This window comes from Serinus canaria, chromosome 1 (assembly GCF_022539315.1).
Source record: "Serinus canaria isolate serCan28SL12 chromosome 1, serCan2020, whole genome shotgun sequence".
Lineage (NCBI taxonomy): Eukaryota > Metazoa > Chordata > Aves > Passeriformes > Fringillidae > Serinus > Serinus canaria.
The window spans coordinates 28,698,611-28,720,201 of NC_066313.1; the positions used below are offsets into that span (position 1 = coordinate 28,698,611).

Consider the following 21,591-nt stretch of genomic DNA (forward strand, 5'->3'; position numbering starts at 1 on the left):
GTTAAGGTCTGAGGTTTGTCATTTGCATGTGTTCTAGAGCGGCCAGCCAGGAAAATGAGACTTGTAGGGCACATCATCTTGAACATACGTGCATATCATCATATCTGAAAATGCCAGAAAGCACTGCCAGATTTTTAATTGTAAGAATTCTCAGGAGTGACCATCTGGATGATAAACAATGTAAAAAGGGACAAAAACAAGATGAAAGAAGTGTTTCCATACATCCTAGTCAAGAAATGAAAATTTGCCTAACATTTCACAAGACAGTCTTTAACTGGCTGGGGGTTTCTGTGTCACTTTTCCAACAATCCCTCTTCCAGTGCTGTGTCACGTAAGCAAGTTTTGCTGGCACATTTCTCTGAGCAGTTGTATTGTGAACTGGGTCTGCATACTGATGTAGTTTTAAACCAATGTGTTCTTGGTGGCAGGTGTTTTTTTTAGACTTCATCAGCTCTCCGAGTCAGGAAACAGCATGGCTGCACAAATAGTTCTTTAGCACTTAAATCAGAAGGGCAAACTGTGTTGGAGTGGGAGAGATTAGAAGATAGACCAAGTATTGATGTGAAAAACTTTATTTTGTGGAACTGATGGGTATGCTTGCTTTCCCAGATTTGTGATCAGAGAAGTACTCTTACCACTTGTTCTTTAAGCAATTGACTTTGTCCACTTTTCTCAAGTCTGGTGGTTTTCCATTTGTGAATTGATGAATAAGTGTGAATTCAATGTGAATTAACATTGATTCTCAGTGATTGTGAATGTGAGAGAGACTGGTACTGCTGAACCTTAACCAGTATTGAGATGGTCTTCCAGTGTGCAGACCTGTGTTTGGATTGATAGGGGCTTCTAGGAATACCAGTGTCCATGGATGAGTCATTTTATTTTCTTATTTTTATAAACTCTTATGTGTGATTTTTGGTGAAATATCAGTTTTAGGAATTACAATTTCCTTTTGTATCTGCCCTTTACTGTATGGAAAGAGTGGAATGAAGTGCAGAACAACAACAAAAAGAATGTCACTGCTGAAATGATCAATTATTTTTTTATTTCCTTGTATTGTAAATAATTAACGTTTACAATGTCATAAAAATCTGTAATGGTGTCCTTACAATAATTATTCTTTGAATGGTAGAGCTTATATGATTTCCAGCTCTCTAAAGATCTTGTCCATTTTAGGATTAAAAGTGTGATAAAATGCCTTTTTATTTGTCAAAAGTTAAGCAAGTTGAAACAGAATGTGTTACAGGTGCTCTGACAACTTGAGTAGAATACCTGACAGCAAAGATATTCTGCTTATGTTGTCAGAGGAACCCTGCTTGAATTACACTAATTAACTGTGTTAACTTGTAGGAAACCTTTCTTATTATACAGAAAGGTTTTCTTGCTCTATACTTCAGTATAGGGCAGGTATTGAGCTGGGGACTCTGACTGTGTCTCTTACCCATCTTGTCACATCTGTGAGTAAAGCATGGAAGAACAGATATTGGAAGAGACACACTAGTGATTTGGTCCATTTTGTTAAGGTGTGAAGTAAAAAGACTAGGTATGCCAGTGCTCTTGATTTTTTAGGTGAGAAAGAGATTGGACTTCACTGACACAGTTATTAGGGTCAAAGATTTTGTTCACCATAATAGCTGTAATGTAACACCCATGAAATAATGTGCTCAAAATCCATGCTATCAAATCCTGTTTCTTGGCAGTTTCTGTCTAAAGAATAATTAGATCTGGTAGGGAAACACAGCAGTCAGAAGATCAATAAATATTTCCCTTGAGTTGTAAGAACTTGATTTGAAAGTATCCTCTAGGTGTCATGTCAGTTGTCTTGTTGAGGTGATACAATGCTGGGGAACTTTGAGGGGGATGATTTCCTTTTAATTGAAGTTTTTTCAAGGACAGAAGAAGAAGTCTTTTGTAAAAAGCTGTGTAAGTGTTCTCTTTAGCTGTTCAAAATATACAGCTATGAGTTGTTTGTCAAGCAGTTTAGGAATACAGCATAGACAGAGCTGTTGGAGCACAATGCAAAGGTGATTCTCATTACAGGTCCTTTTGATATGCTCACTATCACAACACTGGGTATTCCCAGTCCCTGGGAAGGCATACAGGGGTTTAAGTCAACTCATGCCCATTGCTCTCTTCAAAACTTTTTTGGCTAGTCATTCTGTTTTTATCCTGTAGGTTGGCCTGAGCCCTGGATATGCTGCCCCATGCTGGGTTAGTTACCTTGGGGAGACTTTCAGGCACTTGCTGCACTCCTGGAAAAACTTTACACATGCAATTGATTCACTCAGCTGAGAGTCAAACAATCTCCTAAGTGTTACAAACCTTTATCTTAAAAGCCACCTTTCTGTCTCTTTTGTCATAGAATGGTTTGAGTTGGAAGGGACCTTAAAGATCATCTCATTTCACCCTCCCTGCTATGGACAGGAATACCTTCTGCTAGATCAGGCTCCTCAAAGCCCTGTCCAACCTGCCCTTAAACACTTCCAGGGATGGGGCAGCCACAAATTCTCTAGGCAGCCTGTGCAAGTGCTTCATCACCTCATAATCAAGAATTGCCTCCTAACATCTAAAGCAAACCTACCCTCTTTCAGTTTAAAGCCATTCCCCCTTATCCTGTCACTACATGCCCTTGTAAATACTCACCATCTTTCTTGTAGTCTCCTTTCAGGTACTAAAAGGCTGCAATTAGGTCACCTGAAAGTTTTCTCCAGGCTGAATATTCCCAATTCTCTTAACTTTTCCTTAGGGAAGGGGTGCTCCACCCCTCTAGTCATAATGTGATAAGAAAACTTGCTTAGCCGCAGTTGTAGTCAGTCACTTCCCATATTTTCCTAGAGCTTCATAGGCACATCATGTTTTCTTATCTCTGCTGAGCCTTCCCAGGAGTTTACTGATCCATCACATGGAGAAAAGAGCTGTGAGTACATAGAATCTGGAGTTTGGGGCATTTGCATCAATGTTAGACTTGTTTAGGATCTGTCTTTGATTGAAGTAGTAAGTACAAGTATATTTCTTCCCAGGTTTGTGCCCTGACCTTAGAGATGGAATATTTTCATCTTTGACGTGATAGCTACACGCTTTATGTAACACAGAGTGATATGATACAGAGAGAGATCAGCTTAGGAAGGCTCTGTGGTCTGATGATTGTGTCAGTATTTGGGTTCCATATCCAAGTAACTGTCCTTGAATGATGAGGTAAAAGGGTATCTTCACTACCAATTTGGCTGTGAAAAGTGCCAGAATCCTTTTGTGAATCTAGTGTGAAAAGTCAAGCTGCTTCTTCCAAGGCTCTTGTTATGCACCAGATAGTAATGTGAAGGTCTTGAATTAATGAACAGATTATTTTGGTTTCCCCACCCCTGATAAAAGTTACTTGCTTTGACATCTGAATGGTTGACCTAACTGCTGAAATTGCTGAGTTCCTGACATTTTGCTTACTTCCTGGTAAAGTCAGGATTTATTTAAAAGTATAATTTGAGACACTCAAGATGGTAAAAGGATGACAAGTCCTAATTTATAATGCCTTCTTCCTTGCTTTCCAGTAAGAAGACCATATTGTTTTGCTTTCTGTCTTATGTATGAAACAAAATAAAAACATAGTTTCATCTGTTGGCCAGACAGGTGACACTGGTACAAAACTACTACTTCACCTAGTTTGGGCAAGGATGTCTTGAGTTTTAGTACTGATTTTGTTTTAAGTGGTGTATTTATGTCTGATAAAACATTGAATGAGGATTTTTTTGACATTGCGAATAGGTCTCACATCACCCATCTTAATATACAGTGGGCTAAATCTGTGCATCAGATTTTTTTTCTTAGAATTTGTCCTTCCTTATTAATAATACATCTGAGTCTTAAATCTTAAATGTCTTTTTGAGGCTGTCTTGTGATTTTTTTTGCCAAGTCATGCAGTGGAAGGAGGACATTTCAAGGAAAAAAGAATGTTTTACCCCAAATTTGTAAGAATCTTTTTGGAAGGACAAGCTTGGAACAGGAACTCAGTTTGGCTGAAGTGGCTTTTGCTAGTGAAAGTAGACATAAATTTGTCCCAAATTGTTGCCATTTCAAAAAACAATCTTTTAAGCATCTTAGAGACTTGTTTAAACTTCACAGCTAAAACATTTGAAACATAATTGTGTGTTATGGAAAATAAAGATCCTCTGGTGTTGCGGCCTTCTGTCTGCTGTGAGGTGGAGGAAATAGGCTGGTCTGGAGACACAATTTAAAGTAGGGATCTTCTTTTATATTGGTTATACCTCTTCTCTCTGACACAAGGACCTGAATGGTCTATCCACATATAATGGGGGCAAGATGGTTGAAATTGGTTCGGGACTGGGGACTGAGATGCCAGTGAAGAAAAATGTGGTGTGAAGGCACTTGGCAAGCATGCTGGAACAAGAAACAGTAACAGGAAGTGATTGCAAAGAAACTCTTGCTAGATAAGGAGTTGCTTTCCTCATGAAGGAAATTGGAGATTGGAAGTGGTGGGAGCATGGGTTTTGTGTTGAAACTTGCAAACTGAACCAGGAGACTCAAATGGGAAAAAAAGTTTGAAGGCAAAGCAGGCAAGTGAGTGGTTACAGTGGTATTCAAAATTGCAGGCAGAGAAACTACACGACAGTAGGAGAAATCCATGGTTTGGAAACTAACTAGAATGTCTAGGGAGATCATGCTATGGGGGGGGATGTTGAATGGGGCGTGAGAATTTGAGGCAAAGCAAGCTGGTCTCACCCTCACATGCTATTCCACCATGTCAGGTGTTACTTAGATGCCAAGGGATGAAGTTTGCTTTTGATTATCTGCAAGTATGAAGATAAAATTCTGTTATGAGTAGCAGCAGCAAATGACCTAAACTTAGAAACTGGCAAAATCATATTTGGAATTTCGTCTTCTTTGTTGTATATTTGTTTTCAGCTACTACATTTTAAATTACTTAATTGCTTGCTACTTTTTTGTCAGCCTCCTTAAAGTTCATGGTGTTCTGCTTGGAAATGTAACTTGCTATATGGTGGAGAGGACAATTTGTAGGATGCCTTTTTTGTGATTACAAAAATTTGTGACAATTGAAGCAGAACATTGCTGGAAGAAAAAAATGTTAGTCTGGTGATTTAAATTGAACTGCTCAGAAATTGCCTTTAATTGCATGTTTTGCATTTTCTGAGTGCCCAGACTTTGGATGCTAGGATCAGCTTTGTGAAAGAGCTGAATGCTTAGATCCACAAATGAAGTCAATCAGAGCAGCATGAGCAACTGAGAAATCATGGTGTCTCAAACTTGGGATCAAGAATTCCTTTGTCAACACTTATCTCTGGGTTTCCCTCCCCCGTATGGGAGATCAGTAGAATAGTCACTGATTTCCTATGGTGTTATCAAAATTAATGATGATTGTGAAGGACTTAGATATTACTGTGATAAGCACAATACATAAAACTCAGGAAGAAATTAACAGTGGCATGTTTTAAGCAAGGACTTCAGTATACCAATCCATGGATTACTCACTAAACAATGTAAAAGAAAATACAATTCTCAGTCACTACTTGTTAAATGAGTGCTGTACCTTCTATGCACGTTAGGTATCTGCTGTAGGGAAAAATAATGTTTGTTTCTGTAATTGAAGACAGTATGTGCATGGGGTAGTAGATCAGTGCTACAGACATCCTTAGTTGTGGCTTTTTCTAACCTTTGTGTGCTTGGCTTTGTGGCTGCAATAGTTTTCTCTTAAAGTAGCTTTTGAATGTAGTATTGAATGCCTACATTCTTTGTAAATAAAGTGTGTGCACATAGGGACTGTGCTGGATGCATCAACACTGTTTACTATCCAGGTTTTGAAAAATGTAGATGTAGGGGAAACCAGGAGTGCTGGAATGATAGCTAATTACTTGTGTGACCTAATACTCTTGTCTTTGAATAGTAGTTCATGGATAAATTTACCTTGAAGATAATATGTATTCTGTCAGTGAGACCAAGGAATTTTACCTAAATACCTGGGGGAGTTGCTCTTGTACCTTGTTCTCCCTTTTCCTTGTTTCATGAATATGTAAATTGGCATGTCCCCATTGTTATTGTACTCAGCTACTCTGGAAATTGGCTTATTCCATTCTCGGAATTCAGATTGCATTCTTTTGACAGCACTGCTTTCAGTGTTTATATTTCATATTTTATGAGGTGCCTTGCAGGCCTTTCTTCATGGTTAAGGATATATTCATATATATAAAAAGTAATATATTACTTTTTGACATCAACATGAAGTGTTGGGCCTTCTGTTCCTGGATGAAGAACAGACTCAGAGGGTGAACTACATTCTTAGTTCTGTGGTCAGGCTGGATGCCCTGCTTTGAGTTAAGATTTTTCTTAATATGAAGTAGGAGGGGAGCACTAGTGAGCCTGGCTGAGCCTGCAGTGGCAGAGGCAGCTGGTTGTTATGATCATGAAATTATTTTTTATGAGCTTCAGATTCCTTGCACCAACCACACTGTTCTAGAGAGCAGAGCCATGCAGATCTTGCCTCTCTGTGTTGTGGGGCAGCTTTCTTTTCTATGTCGTGCCTTTTTCTTCAATGAAGGTTGTTGTTAAAAACAGAAGAGGCCATACCAAGTTCTCCTGCTAGTGTTACTATGTGTCTTTGTTCCCCTGACTCAGACAACATTCAGGGATATCCTGTAGACTCAGAGTAAAAGTTTAACTCTCCTTTGGCTGGTGTGCAGTCCATCTTTTCTTATTCCCAGTGAAACAGAGTTTTGGTAAGTGTATCTTAAAAATCCTTTTAAGGTTCGAAGTAGTTTATGTTCCACAAAACTAGACTCAAGCTCAACTCAGGACCTAAAGAGGACTACCCTTTGTGTCCCTGACAGCTTTCTGCACCTGCATCTTTCTGTGAAGGCCTGTCTTGTTGGATGACTACATCCACCAGGAAAATGAAATTATGATGTGTGAGGCCCATTTTCAGTTGTTTCTTTAGAGTTTAACAATAAAATCTTACAACTTCTTTCCCCACTTTGTTACTTTACTTTACAGACAGGATTTGCCTTTACCATATGTTAAATTTCTTCTCTGATCTCTTTCCAAGTTTCCTTGTCAGATAATCAGGCCTTGGGTCCTGTTTCTCCCCTACCACTGTCATACCTATAAAAGCACTTTCCACATCTAGCATGAAGAACTTGATCTTTAATTTTTTAATGACTAAAAGAACTTGTCAGATGATCTTGATAATGCAAAAGGAAGACAGGATGTTGCTCAGTGAACTCAGGTATCTAGTTGGAGATATGAAATAGGGCATTGTGGAGCAAGCATCCTGCTGTTACACCTGGGCATAACAAGAAGTAACTTAAGAGCCCAGGCATACTGCAGAAGAAGGCCCCAGAGAAGCACAGGGATAATTGAGTTTGAAAGGGACCTTTAAAAGCCGTCTGGACCAACCTTCTAGTTGCAGCAGCCAACATGAAAGCTGGAGCCAGCTCTGAAGTTAGATCAGGTTGCTTGGGGTGTATGAAGTCAGGTTTTGAATATCTCCAAGGATGAAGCTGCCGCAGCCTCTCAGTCTGTTACAAAGTTAGACCACCCTCATGGAGTGGGTGGTCCAAATATATGGTCACAATGTGTTAGCATGCTGTATCAGTTGCTGGGCTCTTGTCTAGCTCTGTGCCCTCCAAAGCAGAGCTGCGTGCATGTGATCTGCTCCTTTGTGTGGGGCACAAACCCTTCTCATATTCACAGTCTGTCCTTCTAAAAGAGCCTTTATCCATTCACCACAGTACCTCAGGCATGCAAACTATCCAGCTGCCAACTGAGGAGGGATTATGGGTTGAAGTCATGGCAAGTGCAGGTAGAAAGGAGAAATAACTTAGTATTGACTGGAAATTTTTGAAATGTGCGTGTTCATATCCTGCTTCCTTTTGTTTTTCTGTCAATCTTCCCAGGATCATTCTGGCCTAAGACTGAAATGGTTCTTTGTGCACTCCTCCTTACATGCTTGGGACTAAAGGTGAGGCAGGATTCTGAAAGTGCATGCCCTTTGTGGATGCTTTGAGTTGAATAAGTTCACTGGTTTCAGGCAGAAAGGATTCTGTACATGTAAACTGCATGTCTTATTGCTTGTAATTGTTAGTCCTGCTCGAAGAACTCTGGCAACTGGGCCTTTGTAGCAGTTTTGCTGCAAATTTTTCTTAACTTCAGAGAGTGGAAGCCACTGGAGAATGTATTACCTGCATAGGACAGGAGTTGGAGAAGCAGAAATCAGCGTGATTGGTTTGGTTTTACAAAACTGGAGGCTGGGCTAGCATAGTGACCATCGAGTTGTAAATGCAGAAAGAATACCCACCCCACTATAGATAATTCTAATCTCAAAACAGCACTATTTTGACAATTTAAACTGTTGAGATCCTTGCTGTCCTTGTGGTGATCCAGATTTCTCTGTTGCAACTGACACCTGTATTCATCAGATCCTGCAGTGAGCTTGTTCAGCTTGCAACACCTGCAAGAAATTGAATTCCGCAGAAGAACAGAAGAGTTTCCTGCTGGTGAGGGAAGCTTACCAGCTCACCAGTGGATCTGTGTTTGAGTGATAGGGAGTGGGTGGTACTACATGCCATTGTATAGGATTGCATGGAGCTGGAGAGTAAAACTGCCAACTGTTGTTGGCAGCAACAGGATTTAAGTCAAAATTGTCTTAGAACCACAACCTTATGTGAGTGCTTTCTTCCGCACAGGAATTTCTAAAGAGGTGCTCATTTCTTCCCCTTTCTTGCTTAGGTCTTCCAAGGTTCATAGCATGCTGTCAGACCTTTTCCTTTCAGAATTTTTAATCTTTTTGTTAGAGGCAGAGTCTAGGAATGAATATAAATTGCAATTCAGTAACTAAGAACAGATCAAGAGTGGCATTCGGTAATGAAATTCCATGATTGTGTTGCCGTAAAATGGAAGAACTTGAGGAAAAATGTAATCTGCAGATATTTAAAGGCTGAGTAATCTGTGGAAGAGCTAAATGAACTAAGGAGACTTATCATACCTGAAGTGGTAAAAAAGCTTTTGTTTCTCTTCTCTGCCATTGACTTGTTTGTGATGAGAGCTGTAGACCCTTAGTGGTTTTTATTTCTTTGTTAATTGAGCATGTGATTATTTCAGACAAGAGAGCTTCAGAATATGTAGTGTAGATGAAATGTTTATAAAGGTACTTACCAGCTTGTAGGGATTGGTAAACACAGAATTACCCCTACAGTCTAGGGATTAGTGGTAAATTGGCTGATCTCTCAAATGTGTTGCCTTCAAAGGTCAAAACAAGCTGACAGTGGGAGGGATGTCCCTTCTACTTGCTTTAGCATGCCATCTGTGAGTACGGTACTACCAATACATAATTTTTTTATTTGACTAGACTGGTTGGAAGGACTGTGTAATTATGAGGAACATTTTCTTTCAAGAAAGTTATAGATTTTCTGGAGTGTATTAATTAGGGAGCATACTAAGTAAGTATCTTAATTAGTTGACATGTTTTTGTGACTAGGTGGAAGCCTCTGCATCCAGATCAGGTGCAAAATAATACTGCAGTGTTATATCTGTATTATGGGCATTATACAGCTATTGCAGTATATTTTAACCCTCTAAAGTGAGAAAGAGGAGACAAGCTCAGTTAGTTTGCTTACAGAGGTGTAGGAAAAATGGATTTCTTCATTCTCTCTCTTGATTTGTGTATGGTTAATATCTGTCAAAACTTAAGACATTTTGGGTTACAGCTTTTGGTCTAGAACAACTTTTTTAGGGGACTGAAGGTGTTCGTGGAGGAAAATACTGTACTCAGGATGACACTTGAACTGTTGTATACTGTATGTTCAAGTACAAGTTTTTCTCTGACACATTAAAACAACAGACTCTCCTAATTGACAGGAATTGATATTATTTCTGCAAGCTTTAGAGTCAGTTTTAATTTTTTTCCCAAAACACGACAGCTAAATTCCTTCTTTTAAGAAGGATACATTTGTTTCCAAAATAAGTGCTTCCAATTCATGAATTGAATGCAGTTTTGACAAGGAAGGCCTTAGACTGCAGTGACAGGTCAAAACAATAAACTGAGGGGATCTTTCCAGTCCTCAGAATCCAGGCTCGGCTAAATATATTTAGGAAAAATTGGAAAGGAGAGGGAGTTGGATAGAATTTATTAAAAATTTTTGACAGTGTAGACATTCTTTTAGGTATCTTTTCTGTTATGGGAAACAGATATGAAGGGTCTGTGTCTTCATTACAAATTGAAACTCACATTGGATGCTTCTCCACTTTTCTTCAGCACTTTGCTTAAGTAAATAAACATCATCTCCTGGTGTCACAAGGTATTGTTTGGTAGCAGGCAGAGATGAGGTGCATTATGGTAGGCATTTTAAAAGTATTTAGTAGTTTTTGATACTACAGGAAAAAAAAAATCTGATTAATCTCAGATGGGAGGAGAACCTGTTATGGGTTGCTTGAAACCTTCCTTGGGATTTCTTTCTGCTTTTGGAAAGATCCTTTCAATCAGCCTTTTTTTTCAGGTGTATCCTTAACTTTTTTTCTTCACCTGCTATTCAGAATGAACAGAAACAGCATATGTAAAACATGGGAAAGACTGTCTGAGTTAAGAGTGGAGTTAGTTTACAGTAAGGTTAGTTTACATATATTTAGCAGTTCTGGGTTACTAGTTGGACTTTACAGCCTTAATGATTTTATGATTCTGTTCTTGTTCTGTAACACTGAATTAGGATGGGATTGTTTAGTGTTTATGACTTCCTGTGTTTGAGTTGGGGAAGGGATTCCAGAACTTGTTATTTCTAAGGTTCTCAGTGTTGGTAGGCTCTGGATGGATGATACAGGACAGATACCTGCCCCAAGTGGACATTCTTTCAGCTGAGGATGCTTTAGACTTCTAAAACTCTGTCAGTCATGCTTATTTGACCCAGGAATGTTCTGAGATGGCCTTGTGGAACTATTGTACAAAAGTCCTAATGAGATACAAGAAGCCTCACCTAAACCATGTAGAAACTAAAATGTCTTGTCTGGCTTATAAACAGATGTCTGCTTTTTGAAGTGTGATCTGTGCTGAGCAGTGGGTTTAGGTAAAGGTTTCATCATAAGGGCTTGTTAAATTTACAGCTCCTGGTTTCCAAAATACATTTTTTTCAGAATACAGTGGCGTAGTACTGTTCTAGAGATATCAGTTTTGTCTCTGCTCTGTGTGATTTCCTTGATGCTGCTAGCTATGGAAGTGTATCTTGGTGGGAAAGCCTTTCTGGTTAAGTTTTTGTGGAGACGTAGGGTGAGGTCATATTAAACACATAGGGTTGAATGTTTGCACTTGTTAATTTGGTTTGAAAAAACTAGTGAGTGGGATAAGAAGGGAGAGAATTTGAACTTAAAACAGTCAGCGCAGAACTATTGGAGAAGTCTGTTTCTGTGGACAATAGAGTAAAAAATAGCTTGGTAATACTAGATACCAAAGAGGCTTTTACAGGCAGTGACATTTTGGAGGAATTGTGACAACTTAATGTTCAGACTAATAAACTGTGGCTGTCAGGTGATAAGTGATATAGGAAAAATTCCTGTGCAACTTCAAAGGGGGAAGTTCAGTTTGGTGTTAATAAATTTGTGGTTCTCTAAAATTTCAGTGCATAGCTGCCTTTCAGAGGTTAAGTTCTGGTTCAAATAAAATTGCATTTGAAGTGTGATACTTTATCTAGCATACAGCTGCCACAAGCAGCCACTTCTCAGAAGAGGAATTTAACTTCAGTGACTGCCTCTGTCTTTGGCAAAACCCCCAGGAATTGCCAATTGCTTCAAAATACTTACATATTTCAATGAAGTTATGTTTTTCAAAGAAAGTTTGAAAAAAGAAGTTGGGAAAAAAAAGTTTATCACCCAATTTCTGGAAATTTTATGTTGTTTATAGTTGGGTTATAAGATAGATACATAAAGTTAAATTAATACAGCAGCAAGCTTTTGAGATATAGAGTAGTATTTCATGAATATTAATTCTACTTTTGTTAATTATTCCTTAGTTCTGACACAGTCTTGGCAGAATATATATTTGAAGTATGCTGAGTTTTGAAAATTTTAGAGATTTAGTTGTGATGGAGTTTAGTGAGGGAATGTAGAACTTGTTATTGCAGTAATCTGCTATTTAGGTTTGGGATATCTCCCTTCTGAGCTTTAAGCTTGCTTTAACATGGCAATTAGGGTGAAACACATATAATTCCCTGCAAGTAAACTGTAAGTAATTATTAAACACTTTATAATGATTTAATGCAAATATTATGCAGTGTCTTGTGGGTGACAGATATTGGGAGGACAAATGAAATAGGAATGCACTGATTTGAGAGCAGGAGTGAGTCCAGGCTTGTAGAAAAATTCATTGATGTCTGTGAGAACAACTGATGAATTGTGAAGAGCAAAGTAGCAGGATGTAATATCATCAGAATACGAGGAAAGGTTTGTGTGGTAGAAGGCTTGCCTGTTTCTCCCAGCTGACTGAGTTGAATTCATTATAGCCTGCTTGCTGAGTGACTGTTCATTTGGGAAACGTTAGCAGCTCCATGGATGGGTGGATGAATAAATTTGTATAACAAAGTTCTGAGAGCTGGAGACTTTCAGGGTAGCCTACAGATCTCTGAGGAAAAATCTGGGTAATATATCTGGAAGTTCCCAGACCCTGCTAGCTCCTGTTGGAAATGTGGTGGGAGCTAGTGTGTTTTATGCTAGTGAAATTTGATTCAGATTTCATTTTTTGTAGTGCTGAATGCACGATGACCAACCACTTATGTGCTGGTATGTCTGTTAGAAGTATTCCACACACCGGATCTGTCTGAATACTGAAACACTTTTTTCCTGCTTTGTTTTACTTATGTATTTCAGAGAGGTGGTGTTTATTGGGGGTTTTGCTAGAGACAGAGTCGCTGAAGTTACAATGGCAGCCTGTGGCAGCTGAGGCCACAGAGTGAGGATTTTTTTCCTAGTTACCCATGTTGTACATGGAATTACATGTACATTACCTGTGTTGTCATGTTTGGGAACTTCTTATAGCCACACAATTCTCAGACAAATTCTGTGAAATATATATAGGAAGTCAATTTGAGAGATGCACCTTTTGTGCCTCATTCCTACTCTTTTGATCTGTTTGATCAGAAATGGATTTGATAGGTCATGAGCTTCCATGGGGGCAGCAAGGCAGTGTACCAGCTGTTTCCAGGCACAGTGAAAAGCTTCGTCTTTTATAAATTTATTTAATATTACTAAGGTTTAATCTTTTATTAAAAGTGCCTGATGTTTGCTATAACTAGATATATAAAGCATCTGAAAATACTTCTGATGTCCTTACAGTCTTGGAGATCTTAGACTTACATTCTGAAACTACATTCTTTCTGTGAAAGCATTTGCATTGTTTCAACTAAAAGTACAGTTGTTTGTAACATGCAAACTGGACATGAGCTATTGCTTTGCAGTAGTTACTAATCTGCTGATGAATGAGTCTTGTAGAGATTGGAAGGGATTTGTGTAGGCTGCAAATGGAATATAATGAGTTTCAAAAATGTAAGCAATTTAAAATATTGCTTGGATGTGAATTAAAATGTTCAGAAGCCACACACAGTTGCTTGAAATCTCGATCCTTTTTAGCCACCCATCATTGTGGTTTTTTTCCCAGAGTATGTTTGTCCGCCCTAAAACTGTACTAAGGTATCTGAGAGACATCTGTCATCCTGAGTATTTTCCTATGTGAATAGGTTCTTCTGTGCTGGAGGTTAGTGTCTCAGGAACTTTCTAAAGGTGTAGATGCACATCTTCTGATCTCACAGGTAACAGCAGAAGTCATCTCTCACTCTTTATTCTGTCTTTAGTACAGTTTAATTCTCTGTCTGTTTTCTGTGGTTTTCAAGAGTCATGTGATGGCTTCTACCTTTTGGGTCAAAATAATCCTTTTTAGCAGAGACCAGCTGCTTTGCATTTTAAGCTTGCCTGCTGTTCTTTGGGAGTGAAAAGCAGGAGGAGTGTCTGGGCCAACTGATGAATAATCATGCATTTACCCACTCAGTTCTATCATGTGCTACTTTGAGCTGTTTTTGTGAGAAACTTGAGGCTCTGACTTTGAGGGATATGGTGTAACTGGTGAGATGTATTCTCAGGTGATTACAGTTCACATTGCAAAAATTCCTTTTGTACTTTGTCTGAATGCTGTGATGATTGGTGTCTAATGTTATAGGCGTACCATGTTCCATTTTGGAGAATTTTAGCTTGCAGAGGAAGAACAAAGACAGCTGGAAATGAGTGAAAGAATAGGTCTTGTTCAAGAGCAGGGTTTACATCTGTTTTTACTGTGTGATGCTCCAACTCATGAGTCTTTGCATCATAGAACCAAAGAATACCCAAATATTTTGTGATAACCTAAAAAATTGTTCCTCGGGCTCTGGTAAAATGGTTGTTGTATGATGAGAAAGTTCACTGTATTGGATAAGCTTGAATTTTCCTTTCCTGGCTTATATTATTGGTACTTCAGAGTACTGTATAGCTGTCTCTTTGCTGTGTCTGCAGTGTCATGGGCATCCACTGAAAATGTCAATGAATGGATTAACTTGTTATTTGTCAATGTATTCCTGTATGATCTGAGTGTCTGCCTTCTCTGTGTTTGTGAGGTCAGCTCATTGTCCACAGGCAACAGTGAGTGTAACCTGCTTTACTGTTTTGGGATCAGGATGACCCTATAACTGCAAAGAAAAGAGGGTTCATCTCAGCTGTGTGCAGTTTTGTGTGTGACACTGAAAAAGGTCACTTGGTTTGTTCAGCCTGGAGAAGAGGAGGCTGAGGGATGATCTTGATGGTCTGTGTCTTCCTTGTGGGGAGAGGCAGAGCAGGAGGCACGGATCTCTTCTCTGTGCTGACCAGTGACACGACTCGAGGGAGTGGCCTGAAGCTGAGTCAGGGGAGGTTTAGTTTGAATATTAGAAGTTTTTTCACACAGAGGGTGTTTTGGCACTGGAACTCCCAGGAAAGTGGTCACAACACCAAGCCTGACAGAGTTCAAGAAGTATTTGGGTGATGCTTCTGGGTACGTGGTGTGGTTATTTGGGCTGTTCTGTGCAGTGATAGGAGTTGGACATGATGAGCCTTGTGGGTCTCTTTCAATTCAGCAACATTTATGATTAAAAAAAAAATTAAAAATTACCTCTTTATCACTATGTAACATCTCTGTAGTCTTTTTTTCCCCTTATTCTTCTTAGATTCATGAATCAGTCCTGTGGAAAAAAATTACCTGTACACATTAGTATCTTCTATGTTGCTGCTTTCAGCACATTACAGTGAATAAATATTATTTTATCAAACCACTTGGCAATAATGACCATTAACCTGATTGTTAACTGCTGGGTCTCAGATGGAATGCTGAATGCATGCTTGTTCCAAAATGGCAGAATCTGCTTCTCCTTTTTACTATAATAAAGCTGCTTCTGTTTGCAGCACTGTGTTGCTGGGAGACTGCAGCTAATTTTTATGGTGCATATCAGTAGTAGTGATTCAAATTATACATTTCATTTAGTAGCTCTTCTTTTTGTTTGTAAACTGCCTTCTGTAAGAGGAGAGAAATTTTGTTCTGGGGAGAACAGTATCCAGACCAGAGAACATGAATGAATCTGAAACAAAAGCTCAGACTGTTCTGTTGATAACATCATTGTACTTCCAAAGTCAGTTCAGGGGGGATGGTGATCTGGCTAAATTTACACCAGTCTGATAGTCAGTTCTTACACAGGTACTCAGAAGAATTCCAGGTGAGACAAACACATCTCCTCAAACTGCTGTTTTTCTTTTTCAGAATCCATGGTGCAAAACTTCAGCATGTGGCGTGACTTTAAAGCAAAACTACAAAATAGACTGAGAGATTATGAATTGGAAACTGTGTCGTTTTGGTTCACAACACAGATAACGGTGGCAATTTGGGGCTATGTAGAAAATGCAGTCCTTTTCAGAATGATTGTTGCACAGCTTGCATGCGGATCAGGATGTGCATGCAATTACATTGGCAAAAAGTGGGTGTAATTGGGCATGGACCTAAATAGAAAAATACATGTGTAAGGTGGAATCTGACTAATAAGTAAAAAAAAATCTTCTGCTTGCTGAATCTGTACTCCTTTTCTGGCTAAAGGAGATGGTAGTCCATTTTGTGCTGTTCACAGTCTGCTTAGGTTTGTAGCAGTGTCTTGTTTTTAATCTTGCTTGAGATGCCTCTCTGAAATGGGGTGTGTGTGTGTGTCTGGAGCCTGCTTGCTTAAACACGCGAGTCATGTCAGCTGCAATGCGGCAGTGCTTGGTGCTAATGAGGTGAGCAGCCAGAGCACCCGTCTGCTTATGTTTGCTCATCTCTGTGCAATTATGGCTGTGGGGATTGGAAAAAGGGATTTGTATTGGACGTGGCTCTGTTTTGGCCTTTCCAGAGTGTGATTCTGTGTTCTCCTGAGGACTGGGCAGCACATTTCAACTTCCATTTTGGGAGTTAGGTGGTTGCTTCATTATGTTTAATGCAAGGTCTAAAATACATCCTGGTTGAGAGAAGAAAAGAAAAAAGGGAAGTACAGAGGGGGGGAAACCCCCCTTCTTCTCTCCCCCCTCCCTCCCAGTTCTCCCTAAATTAATTCTTACGCACCTTGAAATGAAATACATGGCTTGGCAATAGGTGCCTTCATGCAGAGTAGATGAAAGTCTGTATTTGTAATGTAGCATCTTTGGAATACAGTAATCAGGTAATAAAATTTGGTTAGATGTTACAAGTTACAGGTGGCCTTTGGTAGGCACAAGAAGCAGATGCACTGTGATTTCTCAGCTCACAATTTTTTGGTTTTTTTTTTTTTAAACCCTTAAGGTGCTGACAGCAGTGTGAGCTGAGTATTTTTTGCTGAAGTTAAAAATTTTTGCTTTGAACATAAGGCAAATAAAGTAAATATCAAACCTTGTTTGTCTTTTCCCGTCCTCAAATGCCAGACTATCTCCATTGAGCTTGATGCCTGCCTGTCCAATCCTGTCATATGCCTATTCCTACAGCTCCTCTTTCAGTGTTTCTTTTTCAGAGAATTAGCCTGTAAAACTATAGGTCATGATTAAGTAAAATATTGATCTTGGTGGCAAAGCTGGCTTTCCTTCTAGCTCCTGCCTTTGTCACAGGGTGCTTCCCTGTTAGCTGATAAAATTATTTCCGACTACTTAATTTAATATAAATCAGATTGTTGAAATTACTTGACCTGTTAAAAATACTGCTGGTTTTTTGTGTTTTTTTAAGGATCGTATCTAGTCTCTGTTACTTTGGCAATATGTTGTGTAACGTGGTGCCACAAACAGAGGGATCAATACAGCTGGGACTGGGAAAGGTATGAACTGCATCCTGTAGGCAAGAACCAGCGGTGGGAGGCAGGAACCTCCTGAGCTGTTGACACAGCTGATGTGAGTGTAGTGTGCAGCTTACACCCATAGAAAGGGTGGAGTGTCAACCTGTAAACAAATGTCCATCATCCTGGGAAGGAGCCCAAGACTGTATGCCCTAATAAAGTCTGGTTTTTGCTTGGTCCTAGTTTTAAGTGATTTAAGAGTGACATGAGTCACTCTTAAACAGCACAGCTGACAAGATGCGTGCTAGGGAGAGTGGTGCTGTTTTAACACTCACTGTTGAAGTCTGGTATCTCTGATCACAGATAGTGTAGTATTTCTGTGCCTGTTTACCTTCTCCTGGAGACCTTATGACTTAAGACTGGGATGTTTTTCTCTCTTCCTTCTTTAGGTCTCCGGGTGAAAGGGGAGCTCATTACTGCTTACCCACAAGTGGTGGTTGTGCGTGTGCCAACACCTTGGGTCCAGAGTGACAGCGACATCACAGTCCTTCGCCACCTAGAGAAGATGGGCTGTCGGTTGATGAATCGTCCTCAAGCCATCCTCAACTGTGTCAACAAGTTCTGGACATTTCAAGAACTTGCTGGCCATGGTGTGCCTCTTCCAGACACTTTTTCATATGGTAAGGCTGTTGGATCAAAAAGGTAGCATAGTTGCCTAGACAGCTTGTGCTTTTGCAGTGCAAAAGATGTAAGTTTTGGAAATCCATAGAAATTTAAGTAACATGAGGCCAGTTCCACAGCTAAGTGTTGAGTAACCAAAAAGGAAGTTAAAGTCGTGACACCCAGATTCTGGTTTTGTCTTTGTTGTTTAGATTTTGATGCTTTGAAAAAATTACTTGAACTTGAAAGAGTACAGCCTTCCTAGTAACTGACTTTGGCTGTTAGTGCTATAATACTTTCTGTTCTTTTCCAGTTGCCCAAAACAACAGACAAGAGCTTGGAGTACTAAATGTCATAAGTACTGTAGGAAACTAGACTTTGGTACAACCTGAAAGTAGATTAAACTCCTATATGAATAAAAGTGTCTGCAAATACATTAGTTTTTGTGAAAGGACAAGAGTAGCAAGGAGTATGAGCCCTTGTGCTCACCTTTTAACAGTAGTTTAGGCTTTGTTTCCTGCCAAAACAGTTAATTATAGTTTATTGTGCCTGCCTCTGGAATCTTTGGTATCTCTGGTTCCTGACAGAGTGCTAGATTAGAGGAACCATTTGATTGAGCTACCCTGATGCTATTTCTGCTTTTAATTACAATCTGTTAAAGAACTGTAGATACCTCTCAACCTTCTGTTTCTTCTGGGAATACCAGTGCTTTCCTCCCCTTTGTGTGATTGCATCAATAGGCTTTTATAATGGGAACATGGCAAAATGAGAAAAAAAATTGACAAAACCATGGATTTCTGTCATTTACTATGAGTTACTGTTTCCATCAATTACCATGAAAACACATTTGAGAAGAAACATACCCTTTCTTTGTACATGTGGTTGCACTAACTTGTTGAGAAAGGAATGAGTTTTTGATTTTTTGGGGGATGGAGAGACCATGAATGATGCTTAATAATTGCAGAACATACCTGTTTGATCATAACTCCCTCCCACTTCTGTTGGTGTCTTCCTCTGGGATTTGACAGAAGCATGACTTTCTTTTCTTTTTGTTTTTGTTTTTTTAAACCACAAGTATCAAGTCATCAGTGAGAGATGTCTTGGCCAAGTAAAGCAGGGTGTGTTGGATGACATGTAACTCCATGGCATGCATTAAACTCCATGGCAGGGTCGTGATGGCTGCTGCTGGCTTTGTGACTTTGAGTCTTGACTTGACTTCTGCACTTGACTGCGTGATGTGTTAGAGGGGGCTCGTCCCTTTGTCTGCTGACTTTTCTGTGTTTCTTGTGCTGTGGTCAGCCTTCTTTAAATTGAACTCAAGTAACCTTGAAGTATCAACCATAATTGTGTGAATGGCCAGTAAAAGCTACACTCTAAGGTCCTTAGAGATGCAATGAGATTAAAAGGTTGAAGTACTACTTCAGGATATAGAAAGAATGAGATATAGGAGACTTAAGCCTTCAGAAGTGGGGAGGTGAACTGACAAGGTCTAGGTTGTTACTGCTCTGTGGATTATGCCTTCTCATCATGTTCTGTGTTGCTTTCCTGGTTAGTAGTTTGGATGGAACTGTTCCTAGTGTCATGTGTCTGCTGTTTTTCTGTTAGACTTTTGAAAAGATGGAAGTTGATAAAGTAAAAGGGATAAACTGAAACAAGATAGTAGAATTGGGGCATTTGGATTTGGAAGATCAGATTGAGCCTTTTGGGATTGTGATCAAGAGGCCTTTGTCAATTTGTGTCTTCAGTTCAAAAGGAAGTAGGTCTTGGTATCCCACACCTCACAAACACCTTCAAAGTCTGATTGTGCTCCATGACCAAGGTCCTCCTAACTGATGATTTCTCTGCATTATCTAAGCTGTAAGGGTGGGAGGAGTGTATGGCAATTACATCCCAAACTTGGCCACGTCAGACTGGTGGCACATAATGTTGTTGGTTTTCTTTTTGCCAGGTGGTCATGAGAATTTTTCCAAAATGATTGATGAGGCGGAAGTGCTGGAGTTCCCTATGGTGGTGAAGAACACGCGGGGTCATCGAGGTGGGTGTGAGGTCAGGGGTGAGGGCAAGGAGCATTCTAAGCAGCACTCCAAGATGTTGTCTCATCAAGGAATGACAGTTAAGAAGGTCTGTTAGGTGTTGGACTTCTTTCCAATCCATCTAAATTCTACCACCATTGAATGCTGAATGTTGAATAGGCTGCAGCACTGGGAAAAGGTTATAGTAGAACCCAGTCTTGCAAAGGCAGGGGGCAAAACGTTCAAAATTATGGTGCACCGGTGACTTCTATGAGGAAAGCTTTGAACTGGAATAATGGGAGGTCTGGACTTGGTGAAGTTGAAAGAAGCCTACGTGGATTTTAGGGATGTTTTAAAATAGGCCTAAAAAATGAAATCTCAGTTCATTCAGTGACTTCTTTCCACTCAACTTTGTCTATAATTAGGATTCTGATTTAATTAAAATCTTACATATTGTTTGTAAAACTGAATCTCTGTTTTTCAGAAATATGCTTCTGACAGTGTCGGTGGTATTACTGCAGGTTCAGATTAAATTGCTCTGTTTCTAGTCTTTTGTTTTAAGTGTTGAATATAAAACAAACATCAACTTAATTTAGTGTTAAATAGTGGTTACTAAAGGAAACCATGTTTAAATCAATTTCAGAGGTTGTTTGCACCGGAAGTTCGTCTGTTTTTAATATACTTAAAAACAAATTGAATAAATACTAGAGCTATAAAGAGACTAAAACTGAAGTTAAAGCACAAAACCAGGAGTTACTTCAAACAAAATCATAACTGGAGGACACCACTTCTTCCCTTCTGCTATCAGTTTGCTCTCACTCTCTGCGGCTCTGATCCTTCTCTTTTGCTGGCATGAGTGCTTCTGTAACCATGTAGTAAATGGATTTAGGAACTGATGTCAAATGGACCTAGATGGGTTATTTTTACTCCAGTTAATTTTTAACATGACTTAGCACTTGCACAAATGCTTGTGTTGATGTAATGGAAGGGAGTAAAACACTGGGGCTGAGGAAGATCAGACCTGCTGCTGATAGCAGCAATACCTGTTAGTGTGGTTTTAGAGTGTGGGTGGAGCTCTAAAGCCAAGGTGGGGAGTTTGATGTTGCAGCAAGGTGATTTTGACAGCTGTGGAATATCTGAAACAGGAGATTTGACTTAACACTGCCTCTAGTGAAGATCTACTAAATAATTGTAGAGTTTCAGCTATTGATTTTCTTCTCCCTTTTTTAGCCAGGATTCCTGTAAATCTGTTTACAAGTTTTGCTTAAGAGCACTTTAAACTCCAGGCATTTTAATGCAAATTTATGGAAAGTACATATCTTTTCACATTAAGAGAGTTGGGGAAACTTTTTCAAATTAATTGAAGAGCATCCATTTGCAAATTATATGTAAAATAAATAGGCAAATGTGGTTAGAGGTTGATGAGTAAAAGTGACACTCTTCTAGGCCAGTTTTCTGTGCAGTTTGCTGCTGCAGCAAATGGGCCAATCCTGGTTTTACCAAGATGTCATGATGCTGGATAATTTGCAAGAACTAAGTGATTCCTCTTCATGCATCATTCTTCCTTTTCCATTTCAGGAGTACTGTAGGATTATTAATTGCCTGTA

General features: G+C 39.4%; 1 protein-coding gene across 3 annotated transcripts in view; it reads left to right on the forward strand.

Annotated features, from left to right (window-relative positions):
• RIMKLB (ribosomal modification protein rimK like family member B) overlaps positions 1-21,591 on the forward strand; it is a 45,570-nt gene that overhangs the window by 14,594 nt on the left and 9,385 nt on the right. For all 3 annotated transcript variants that reach the window (XM_050972359.1, XM_050972352.1, XM_050972356.1), the window contains exons 4-5: positions 17,762-17,992; positions 19,921-20,007. In XM_050972359.1, the coding sequence (XP_050828316.1) occupies positions 17,762-17,992; positions 19,921-20,007 (318 nt within the window). The remainder of the gene's footprint in view (positions 1-17,761; positions 17,993-19,920; positions 20,008-21,591) is intronic.